The 12,852-nt window shown below is 38.6% G+C and overlaps 1 protein-coding gene across 1 annotated transcript in view; it reads right to left on the reverse strand.

Moving 5' to 3' along the window:
• Positions 1 to 12,852, reverse strand: part of cln3 (CLN3 lysosomal/endosomal transmembrane protein, battenin) — a 70,927-nt gene that overhangs the window by 20,749 nt on the left and 37,326 nt on the right. Inside the window, exons 9-10 of the mRNA XM_057861035.1 lie at positions 10,111 to 10,247; positions 7,648 to 7,706 (exon numbers count right to left, since the gene is read on the reverse strand). Coding sequence (XP_057717018.1) covers positions 7,648 to 7,706; positions 10,111 to 10,247 — 196 coding nt within the window. The remainder of the gene's footprint in view (positions 1 to 7,647; positions 7,707 to 10,110; positions 10,248 to 12,852) is intronic.

Consider the following 12,852-nt stretch of genomic DNA (forward strand, 5'->3'; position numbering starts at 1 on the left):
TTCCTCCTTTTTAATAGAAAAGTACTTTTTTCAATGGAAATAACATTAAACTAATAAGAAAACACTCTATACTTTATCAATGTGGTAAATGACTATTCTAGCTGGAAACGTCCGGGTTTTAATGCAAGATCTACGTAGTTTTGTAAAGAGGCCTATTTACAGCAAACATCACTCCAGTGTTCTAATGGTACATTGTGCTTGCTAGTTGCCTTAGAAGGATAAAAGATGAATTGTTTTGGTGGTTAGTGAAGCAGTAAAACTGATTTTCGTTTGAGCTAGTTGGGTATCTGGAGCATCACCTTTTTGGGTTTGATTAAACTCTCAAATGGCCAGAAAAAGACAACTTTCACATGAAACTCGATAATATGTTCTTACAGTGCCTTGCAAAAGTATTCGGCCCCCTTGAATCTTGCAACCTTTCGCCACATTTCAGGCTTCAAACATAAAGATATGAAATTTCATTTTTTTGTCAAGAATCAACAACAAGTGGGACACAATCGTGAAGTGGAACAACATTTATTGGATAATTTAAACTTTTTTAACAAATAAAAAACTGAAAAGTGGGGCGTGCAATATTATTCGGCCCCTTTACTTTCAGTGCAGCAAACTCACTCCAGAAGTTCAGTGAGGATCTCTGAATGATCCAATGTTGTCCTAAATGACCGATGATAATAAATAGAATCCACCTGTGTGTAATCAAGTCTCCGTATAAATGCACCTGCTCTGTGATAGTCTCAGGGTTCTGTTTAAAGTGCAGAGAGCACTATGAAAACCAAGGAACACACCAGGCAGGTCCGAGATACTGTTGTGGAGAAGTTTAAAGCCGGATTTGGATACAAAAAGATTTCCCAAGCTGTAAACATCTCAAGGAGCACTGTGCAAGCCATCATATTGAAATGGAAGGAGCATCAGACCACTGCAAATCTACCAAGACCCGGCCGTCCTTCCAAACTTTCTTCTCAAACAAGGAGAAAACTGATCAAAGATGCAGCCAAGAGGCCCATGATCACTCTGGATGAACTGCAGAGATCTACAGCTGAGGTGGGAGAGTCTGTCCATAGGACAACAATCAGTCGTACACTGCACAAATCTGGCCTTTATGGAAGAGTGGCAAGAAGAAAGCCATTTCTCAAACAGGCATGAAAATGGGTCAGGGGTTAAAAAGGTGAGAAGGGTGTGGAGGAAATTTGTTCCAGTACACTGTACACCCCAACAAAATATTGAGCTCTGTCGACCCACACTGTGTTTCAGCAGGGCCGTGCAGAGACCGGTGGAAGGGCGGGTGCTCGTAGATCAAAAGGGGCACATGAACAAGTATTTAATACACCTTAAAACAACATAACTTCAATTTTAACCAGCTTTAGATAATAATTGGCTGCGACTGTGACATACTTTAATTGGGAGGGGGCAACAGTGAATAGAAATCAAAACTGTCATCCAGACTTTCTGGCTGTGACTCAGTCAGTCTGCCTCTTTTCTTCCTTCAACCTCTGCATCAAAACTTCCTTCCTCAACTTGTTCATCTGAGAACAAACCACGTCAGATGGTCACTGAGCCACCAACAGCACAGTTTTCTCAAAACTATGATTTCATTATTATCCATACTTAACAACTCTAGCACCTAATGATTAATAAAGCAATGACATAAAATCTTATAGAAAAATAACATTGTAATTGTGTTTATAATTGTATTTAATACCCGACTATCCTTGCAAACTTGTTCTTACTAGGTCTGTTATTCACCCAGCTGATGAGGTATCCACTGCCTTTAGCAGCCTCATCCAACTCCTTTTTTTATCCCTCAATCTCCTTTCCCTACGAGGCATGTCTATGTAATGAAATATAAATATTTAAAAAAAAATAAATTTAAAAAAATGACTCCCCGGCGGCTTTTAGTTTTAAAGCTTTCTTAATTTCTTTCTCTCTCAATAACGATGGAAGTAGATTTGTGTTTTTATTATTCAATCAAAAAACAAAGTTACTTCTATCAAAAACAAAGTTCCTTCAATCAAAATACAGTATATACTTTTAATCCCCAAAAAGTCACTTCAATAAAAAAAATTGTTTTTGATTGCAAAAATAAATTTGAGACAAAAAAGCATTTGAAAACTATTTTTCTTGATTGAAACAAATTTTTCCATTGAAGTAATGTTGTTTTGTGTTTGGGCCACATTTTGGCCAGGACATTTGTCTCTTTATTATTCAATCATATAAGTTGCTTCAAACAAAAAAAAATATATAAAAATAAAAACTTTGCACATGTGTCAATCACCGTTTAACAAAGCCTGAGAGGGTTTGAGTAGACACACTATGAAGCATTTAATAAAGCCACGCATTTTCTTACTACTTTATTCTTGTTTAAAACTAATTCGGTGGGGCAGTAACATGTTTAAAACTTATCATAATTCTTACATTTTGAAGTACTTGAAAACCATTTATAAATGATACTTTGGTGAAAAAAGTGAAAAAACATGTCTTACCTTTTTTCCAATGTAAAATCTGAATAAATACATTGAACACGCACAAAAAAATGGGGGGGGGGGGGGGGCGCTACTTCGCGGTTTTCTTATTGCGGCGGGTTGTGGTCCCCATTAACCGCGAAAAACGAGGGATCCCTGTATTTCTGAAAAGCTTTAAGAAGCAAGAGTCATTCCCACCAGTCGTCGGGCCGGTGTTGTGCCGACACCGGCCGTCAGCTCAAGTCCCGAAAATAACGCGTCTCAGGCGGACGACGGGAGCGATACGAGGCGCCCCCCTCCATCCGAGAGCATGCCGCTTAATTTGACTCAGCAGTGCGTTTCTTGGTTTATATTACCGCTAAATACACAAGCTTGATGCCAATTTAACGGGAGCTATTTTTTTTTTCATGGGAGATTTGGCTAGCTCTGGCAGTGTTCAACGCAAGCTGCAACGAATGGCAGTAACTTTTTTATATCGCAAAATGTGAAAACGATTGAAACCATTACTCACCAAATTCAATCTGCTGGCAAATACAGGCAAGTGTGTATGCTGCGCTCTGGTCTGCCCCGGTGTGGATAAGGCCTGCTTTTTGTTTTCGCAGCTTTGCAATGCAACCAAAGGCTCTCCGAGCACTCCATGTACACGTATGGAGTGCGCGCGTTTGGAATAATGGAACGCAGCTTGGGCCGATGATTGGTTCTCGTCAGCGAAGCATCTAGAAGGATTTGCTGGCTGTCTTTTTAAAAGAACCGATTTCTTAAGTGCTCAGTTTACGTACTAAGTTAATCACATGATGATGATAATAATAATAATTAAATAAAACCTCCCGACCCCCCCCCCCCCTCCTCCCAAAAAGAATTTCTCCTCGGATCTACGCAATTCACGTAGGTCGCCCTTTTTGACTTCAAAACGGCGAATTTCACTGAAAGGTGAGAGATTTTCATGCCTGCTCAAAGATACCCATAAAAAGTCTCGTTTAAAGTTTGCCACAAGCCACCTGGGAGACACACCAAACATGTGGAAGAAGGTGCTCTGGTCAGATGAAACCAAAATTGAACTTTTTGGCCACAATGCAAAACGATATGTTTGGCGTAAAAGCAACACAGCTCATCACCCTGAACACACCATCCCCACTGTCAAACATGTGGTGGCAGCCTCATGGTTTGGGCCTGCTTTTCTTCAGCAGGGACAGGGAAGATGGTTAAAATTGACGGGAAAATGGATGCAGCCAAATACAGGAACATTCTAGAAGAAAACCTGTTGGTATCTGCACAAGACCTGAGACTGGGACGGAGATTTATCTTCCAACAGGACAATGATCCAAAACATAAAGCCAAATCTACAATGGAATGGTTAAAAAATAAACGTATCCAGGTGTTAGAATGGCCAAGTCAAAGTCCAGACCTGAATCCAATCGAGAATCTGGAAAGAGCTGAAGACTGCTGTTCACAAACACTCTCCATCCAACCTCACTGAGCTCGAGCTGTTTTGCAAGGAAGAATGGGCAAGAATGTCAGTCTCTCGATGTGCAAAACTGATAGAAACATACCCCAAGCGACTTGCAGCTGTAATTGGAGCAAAAGGTGGCGCTACAAAGTATTAACACAAGGGGGCCGAATAATATTGCACGCCCCACTTTTCAGTTTTTATTTGTTAAAAATGTTTAAATTATGCAATAAATTTTGCTCCACTTCACGATTGTGTCCCACTTGTTGTTGATTCTTGACAAAAAATTAAAATTTTATATCTTTATGTTTGAAGCCTGAAATGTGGCGAAAGGTTGCAAGGTTCAAGGGGGCCGAATACGTTTGCAAGGCACTGTAGAAACGAAGGCTATTCCATAAGGGAAATTACCAAGAAATTGAAGATTTCCTATAACGCTGTGTACCACTCCCTTCAGAGAGCAGCACAAACAAGATCTAACCAGAGTAGACAGAGAAGCAGGAGGCCCCACTGCACAACCGAGCAAGAAAACAAGTACATAAGAGTCTCTAGTTTGAGAAATAGATGCCTGGCAGGCCCTCATGTAGCAGCTTCATTAAATAGTACCCATATAACGCCATTGTCAATGTCGACAGTGATGAGACGACTCCAGGATGCTGGTTTTCAGGGCACCGTGGCAAAGGAAAAAGCTTTATCTGAGACTGGATAATAACAAGAAACAATGAATATGGGCATAAGAACACAGGCATTGGACAGAGGAAGATTGGGAAAAAGTGTTATGGACGGACAAATCAAAGTTTGAGGTGTTTGGACTTTGGATCAAAGAAAAGAACATTTGTGACACACAAAACAACTGAAAAGATGCTGGAAGAGTGCCTGATGTCATCTGTCAACCATGGTGAACGTAATGTGATGGTCTGGGGTTGCTTTGGTGCTGGTAAAGTGGGAGATTTGTACAAGATCAATGGGATTTAAAATAAAGAAGGCTGTCACTCCATTTTGCAACACCATGCCATACATACTCTGTGGACAACGCTCGATTGGAGTTAATTTAATCCTAGAACATCACAGTGACCCAAAGAACACGTCCAAAGTATGCAAGAACTATTTAGGAAAATAGGATGCAGCTGGTTTTCTATCTGTAATGGAGTGGCCTGCACAGTCAACAGATCTCAAACCCATTGAGCTGTTGTGGGAGCAGCTTGACCGTATGGTACGCAAGAAGTGCCTATCAAGCCAATCCAACTTGTGGGAGGTGCGTCTAGAAGCGTGAAGTTTCTCTTATCTTCTTTCTCTTCTCAACAAATTGACCGCTAGTACACCATAGGTCTGCAAAGCTGTAATTGCTGCAAAATGAGCATTCTTTGATTAAAGCAAAGTTTGAAGGAGAAAATTATTTAAAATAAAAATCCTTATTTCCAACCTTGTCAATGTCTTTCTATTCAATTTGAAACTCATTTTAAAAATAAAAGTGACTTTTGAAGGAAAACACAAAATTTTCTGGGTGACCCCAAACTTTTGAACGGTAATGTACATGTGCTGGTACTGCAAGTATGTGTACTGGTACTACAAGCAGGGGTGAAAGTCTGGTCCAGAATGCCGTTCCGGTATAAGATCCTGGGCCGGAACGGACCAAAGACAAAGGAGATGATGTGCGCTTCAATATTTTAATCCTGTTGACAGTATCATTTTTGGCCACCAATCTAACATATTGCTCCTTTATATGCTGTGTTTTTATATTATGGTAAAGTAGTTTCATCATCATTTTGTTCATTATTTAATTTTACTTCATAAGTCGACGTCATCTTTAAATCTGGTGAATTTGCAGTCCAAATATAATGTTCATTTTCTGTTCTGGAATCTATTTTAACTTTTAAATTTGCATAATTATGAGTACACTGTCGGGAACAAGACAGCAAGTTGTTTCACAGAGCATGATAGAGTCAATAGATACAGAGTTTAGATAAAACAGAAATCCGCAGAAGCTTTAAAGAAACAGAGATGGAGAGAGTAAACCAAAACCGCAAGACAGTGAGGAGTAAAATCTCTGATGGATGTGATGTTAGGCCTGTCGTAAAAACAAATTTTAGGAGGCGATATATTGTCTTATAAATTATTGCTTGTACGCGATATTATGACAATTTTGAAAAAAAAAAAACAATTCAACCACTAATGTAATGACAATTCACCCGAATACTACTCATTCAAATGCAATAAATTGTTATTCTTAAATAAAACATAACCTATATTGAAAATTATAAATCTAAAAATAAATTTAAAAATCACAATGTATAATGTGTCATTTAAAAGCGAGCTAAGTGTAGAAAAGGAAATTGGTGAGAAACCCAATACCATTTTTGTTCTCTGCCAATTAGAGCCCATCAAAAGTGTTTATTTTATCCAAAATGACTGTCTTTTCCTGCAAAGTGCGCATGTTAGCAATTTTGAAGCCAAATTAGTCATTGCCAATCAGATTTTTCATAACGGTTGTCATTTTAATGCTACCCTTAATGAAGAAATCTGAAGTATGTGAAATTAACTCCAGAAATCTTTATTCAGATGTTGAAGATGACGTGCTTTTATTTTGAAATAATCACCGGAAGTACGTTCGCTGAGCTGCGATTCATGCCAGACATCCCAGGAATCTGACTGAACTTCAGCAGTTTTTAGAGAAGAATAGGCCAAGTTATTACTGCCAAAGGAGGGGGGGGCACAAAATATTAAATGTGATGGTTTACTTACTTATTTTCCCCCCTTCTGTCATTGTTTGCACACTATCCTCATTAAAATATGAAAACCTATAAGTGTTTGGGTGGTTTTAGTTAACGCAGACACCGTTTTTTTCATATGTGTGATTTTGACAAAGATCAGATCACATTTGATGGTGATTTTATGCAGAAATGTGAGAAATTCTAAAAGGTTCAGATACTTTTTCATACCACTGTACATGGGCTTTTTTTCCAATAGCCTCAATGTACCAATGCTAACGTTTTATAATGTTACATATAGAACAGGGGTGTCAAACCAATTCCACAAAGGTCCAAGAGGGTCCTGGATTTCATTTCAACCAAGACTGCGCAAACAGCTTAACCAATGAATTTTCTGCTGAAACAAGCAGCACCTGATTGCAATCAACTGATTGCACTTGTAGGAGATCAGATTGGTCAAAAGATGACCTCTTCATTGGTTAGAACGAAATCCAGGACCCTCTTGGACCTTTGTGGAATTGGTTTGACACCCCTGATGAAGACGGATGATGTTTCCTTACTTTGTATCTCTGAACGTTAATTCTACGGTTTGTTGATGACCAACTGTGAAAGGAACTGAAATCTTATATGCAATCCAGATCCACACGCACGTTTGTTTAGTGCACGCAGCTCACGTAAACACACGCACACACGACGATAAATAGGAAAATTAGCACCCTCGTTTTTATTTACCGTGCAATTGACTTATTGCATATTGCAACAGGCTCACCTGACGTGACAGTATTCCGTGCAAAGAGCCCATTACTTTGCATACAAAAAGTCCACACACTCATTCAAATATCTTTCTTCTTCTAGTGAAGTCATTTTTTTCATTGATTAGGGTCATAATGCTGAAAGCTGAAGTTCAGCATTAAAATGTTTCTTGTTTTGATTTTTACATTATAGTTTTCATTGCTGATAAAAACGATTTAAATGAGTGAGTAGACTTTTTATACCCAGTGTAATGTCTGATTATTTGATTTAATATTGCACTTACTTTGAATACATGCAGTTTCTCCGAGAGAGTAAGCAGTCCAGACCTCCTGTCCTCTATTACTTTGTAAAAGACAGATAACAACATTGTGTTCACAACCCTGGCAAAAATGAGCATCATTATGTAGAGTCTTTGTAAGTCACGGTGTGCATTGTCATGAACAGTATATTTACATTGTTTCTTGGGGCCACAACCAGAACATCTTTAATTCAGGTTTAGAGGCATTGGTCGCCTATATTAACCTTTGCTTTCGTCATTAAAACTTTTGACAGATTTTATCTAACTTGAATGTTTTATCTACCTACTTAAAAAAAGAGGCTAGTGGTGAGTCTCCAGACAGTTCTTTTAATGTTCAAGTGCAAGGTCAAATGTAAACCAGCGTGATCTGAGACGGCTCTGACGCCAACATTACAATCAATAACCCTGTGTCTTAATAGAAAATATTGATTTAAAATATTGTCTTAATAGAAAATATTGACGCAGATTTTGGAAGTACTAGGGATGAAAATTCGCCATAGTTTCCATCATAAGTTCACAATGTCTGTCTTATCATATGTGGAGTTAGCACGCATCGTAGCACTGATTGGTCGTGTCACTCTTGTGACGTGCTGCTCCCCCAGCCCCACACATACGCTTACTCATGGTGTCCTCCCCAGGCTCCAGACTTGCCTTTTGTATAACACATGTCAGGTGCTGCTTGGTAAGATTTTTTTTTTTTTTTAAATCTTGGCTAGATATGCCATGTTGCTTTAGCCTTTAAAGGTCTGTGCTGAGTGATCATCCCACAGCAAATGTAACTTGGAGCGTTATCATTAGCATTTCGGGTGGTAAGTGTCACCTTAAATTCTTGGAAAACTTTTTACATACAGTTGGTGCTGTCCAGATGAGTGGCTAGATTTTCTCGCCGGAACTCCCTAACATAAAGGTTGCCACGGAGCCAGATTTTTTTTTGTATGTAGGGGGGCATGTTTTTTTTTTTTTTTTTTTTTTTAAACCTAAAAACCACCAAAATGCAAAGAAAACTGCTTTTGGCAGTTATAACCAGTGGTGAAAGTGGGCCGTAACTGTCCGGTATGTCTTCTCGGTAGAAGATTCGGGGCCGGAATAATAATATATGAAATATAATAACATATATAATAATAAAATAATAAAAAATGTTTTTAAATATATTCAATTTCAATGTGCATAGCATTATTTTCGTGAATGTATGTTACTAATATCTTTTTTTTTTGAAAAAAATAAATAAGATAATGTAATATGTTTACATTATCTTCAATAACAATGTACACCCTGTGTTCTAAAGTAATATTCTAAAGAAGTTGAAATTGGACTTTGCATTTAGATGCGAGGAAATGAGGGAAAATAAAAATCAGGAGATGGAGGTTTGGGTTACTAGTGTTTTTTTTCCCTTATTGTGCACATCATTGAAAAAACATTTTGGATGAAAATCGGTTTCTCGTGCATGGCTTGTTACAGTAAATGTATTGCAGTAGATCTAGTAGGATATATAGTAGGAACTCGGTGCTGTTTACGTGACTAAAAAAAAAACAAAAAAAAACAAAAACAATGGGAGACAGAATGGCGGACAAGACTCCGGCGTCGTAAATTTGAAATCACTTAAGTCCTGTACGTCGTAACCCAGGGACTACTTGTAATATATTTTCGCAAATGCATGTTATTTATACGTAAAAATTACTTAAATTATGCACAGTGAATTCTAATATATTTTTAAGATAACACAAACATAGACTTTTATAAACTATAAGGAAATAAATAAGTAGCCGAATATAAATGAACAAAAATAAGTCCAAAGTGCACTTTAACATGGAAGATGTTCTCAACCTCCCCATCAGAGCAAATAAAATAATCTGATCAATTTTCTGTTGCTTTGCCCTTTTTATGGCATGAATTCAACAAGCCTGTTCTTTTTTCTTTTTTTGTTGTCCCAGAAAGCATGTGCATTTGAACCAATCGGAGCTAACTATCCATGCTGATCACGTCAGTATGTCAGTTAATTGAATGGAGAACTGTGTCAAGGGTGGTTTGCTGCTCCCATGCGCACATCGATTCGTCTGACTGCCACTGAGACAAAGACGCTGGGCAAAAGTCTGTGAAATAAATTGATAATAAATATTTGTGGAAGCAGATGACACAACAAAAGCACTTTATTAGGCTGGTTGTTCACACTTTTGTATGTAAATCTGACGTTAGTATATTGTTTTCTTCTTGGAGATGCGTGTGTGGCAGCTTGGCAGTTTTTTTTTTTGTTTTTTTTTTTTTAAAACATGGGATTTTGACAGCTACCATCATATTTTCGAGATCAAAGCACAGTTCTGGACCCGAATCATTTACCGGAATGTCGTACCGGACTGTTCTGGCCCACTTTCACCCCTGCATTTAAGTACTGTAAAACACATTTTATAAAATATAATCATATATACATTTACTTGCATAAATAGTTTTTACCTTGGTTACATGTTTCCTGTTCTTCTTGGGATCCATCCATTAGCCTTTCCCTTTCCTCAGAAGTGTCAATGCCAACATCTCTTTCTCTAGGTTTCCACTGAGGAAATAAAGGTGGTGGAACCAGCAGGAAAAAATAGCTAAGAGAAATAAAAAAAAACATAGGATAGATTGATGCTCAATTTCGGATTACTTTCTAACAACTTTGCAAATATTCTAGTAGTCCTACAGTTCACCCCTTCGTTTGTGCACAATCTCTACAAGTTATTCAGAAATAAATAGAAATTTTACAGTCCTTTAGAGGAATGCGGCCTTGGAATACACTGCCAGCTCATACAAGCTTGTGTGACAACTTAAACACCATCAAAATGACTGTTAAACAGAGGCTTAAAACAAGCCAAACCTTAATGATCCCAACCGAATAGTATAGTGTGAACCTGATTTTACTTTCTTTTGTACATCTGCATGTATTCTGTTTTTGTGATGTATGGATATAATGTCCGTCTTATCGGTTATGTTGTGTTATTTATTTTATTGTTTTACAATACCTACCGTACAGGGGTGTAACGGTACACAAAAATCTCGGTTCGGTACGTACCTCGGTTTTAAGGTCACGGTTTGGTTGATTTTAGGTAGAGTAAGAAAACAAAATGCAAAATATAAATGTGCTAATTGTTTAATACACACTTTTGTGCTTTCAAAAAAAGGAATATTAGCCTATACAAAGCTAGAATTCTGCTCAAAAAGTAGCGGGTATTTAAAGATAACAATCTAACAACAATTTGCCTTTCAGACCCCGCGTATTGGTCAGCTTTCTTTCTGAAAGAAAGAAGAAAAAAGAAGTCCTGTGCTAAAGAGAAAAGCAATCCCAATGACATAGATTTTAACATGCATTTTACAAATGAAATGCCTCAATGAATCTTTTTTTTCTTCTTATGAACGGTTTTCAAAAGCTTTATTGGTGGATTTTCTCAAGTTAAAGCACCACACAGAAATTAATAAATTTAATTGTATAAGCAGGATCTGTGTATTATTCTTATTATTTAATTACAAGTGTTTTAGCTCATTTCAATTTATTTTATTTAAATGGGCTATTATTTATTTTATTAGGTGTTTATATTTTACAAATGTGATGTAGTATTCATTTATATTGTATATTTTATGTTGTATAACTTTAGTTCCTATGTGAATATTAGTTCCTACTTTTTTTGTTGTGGTAGGAGGGTTTTGTATTGAACACGGGGCCGTGTTGGTTATTATTACAGCAGAGAAGACAGCAGTAAATCAACAAAGACAAGTCAACTGTGCCCCGATCTATCACTAAAGAGATTTGATGGACTCAAAAAGTGGGTTACGATTGCATATTAGTTTGGAATTTGACCGGATCCGCTGTATTTTTACACGAGTGACTTCCGGTCTGCCCGATCCTAGCTAGTAGTATTGACACAGGAGGGCCGCGTCTCGTGTCAAATAATAAACTCTGCCGTTCTTTTTGCGTGCATCGCATTGAGTCGCTTCTGGGCCGCATTGCGACTGGTGTGCATTGGCTGATTGACTTTAACGCCCGTGTTTCACTGTGTTCTCGCGGCGGCCACGCTGTTGCGCCGTTGACGTTTCTGGGTTATATACTGTCCTACCGTGTTGGTCCTCATTATAGTAGAGAATACGGAGTAAATGTAATCAACACCAGGGGTCGGCAACCTATGACACGCGTGTCAGCACTGGCACGCGAAGGGTTAACTAGTGACACACGAGCACGTGGCAAAAAAAAAAAAAAAAAAAAAAAAAGCGCCTTTTTACCTGAAATTAAGACATATTCAGTTGCGCGCCTTGTTACTTAGGGGCTTTACAGGAGCGGCCCTCCCATATGGAGGTAGATTTGTGTCTTTATTATTCAATTAAAAAAAAAAAAACGTTCCAGCCAGCCATCGGACTCTGGTCGAGGAGAGCCTGCTGCTTAATGTGATTCGACACGGGGAACTTCACCTGCTGCCCTGACGGCTGGCAATCGGGGTCCAACCGGAGTGTCGCGACGCGCCGGTACGTGAGAGGCCCGACATTAGCTTGCCCAGTAAGCGAGTGGACGTTATATAATGGATTTTGAGCACACCTCAAGCTCTTCCTCAATTTCTCGACTGCTGCGCTCGTCGCTTTTTTTTTCTCTGCGCGCCCAATTCAGCACAGGCTACTAACGTGTCACGAAGCCAACCAATCAGAGAGCTGGCAGAAGTACACTGTGTTATCAATCCGCACTTTTGGTAATGTGGTGCTTTCATCTCCGCACCGTAGTGTGCAGTGGACCGGCGATTAACGTGGCTTGTTGTCGTCGATTTGTCCTGTGCTTACTTCGGAGGGGTGGCGATGTGTATAAAAACACAGTGACGCGTTGGATGGCTTTTTGCTGGAGACTTTTATTAACAAAACAAAAACCGGGGGGGGGACACAGCCACTTTTCACGGCGCTCTCCGCATAACTTTCTCTCAACACCATGCTTTGCTTTCTCTCTTTTTCTCGCCCAGACGCCCACTTCTTCTACGCTTAAATAGTAAACCGGTCATATTGTAGGGGACTTGGTTACTTCCGCTAGCTCTGTTTGTGCATTATTTTTTATTTTTTTTTTTTCGATAGCGTTGTGTGTCGCACAACAGGTGTCAAAAGCCACTACGAAACAAAACGTGAAAATTCATGGAAAACAGGGCCAGGGATCACATTAGGGTAGACATCTTTCATATTTGTAATATAAAT

This window comes from Corythoichthys intestinalis, chromosome 16, assembly GCF_030265065.1.
Source record: "Corythoichthys intestinalis isolate RoL2023-P3 chromosome 16, ASM3026506v1, whole genome shotgun sequence".
NCBI lineage: Eukaryota > Metazoa > Chordata > Actinopteri > Syngnathiformes > Syngnathidae > Corythoichthys > Corythoichthys intestinalis.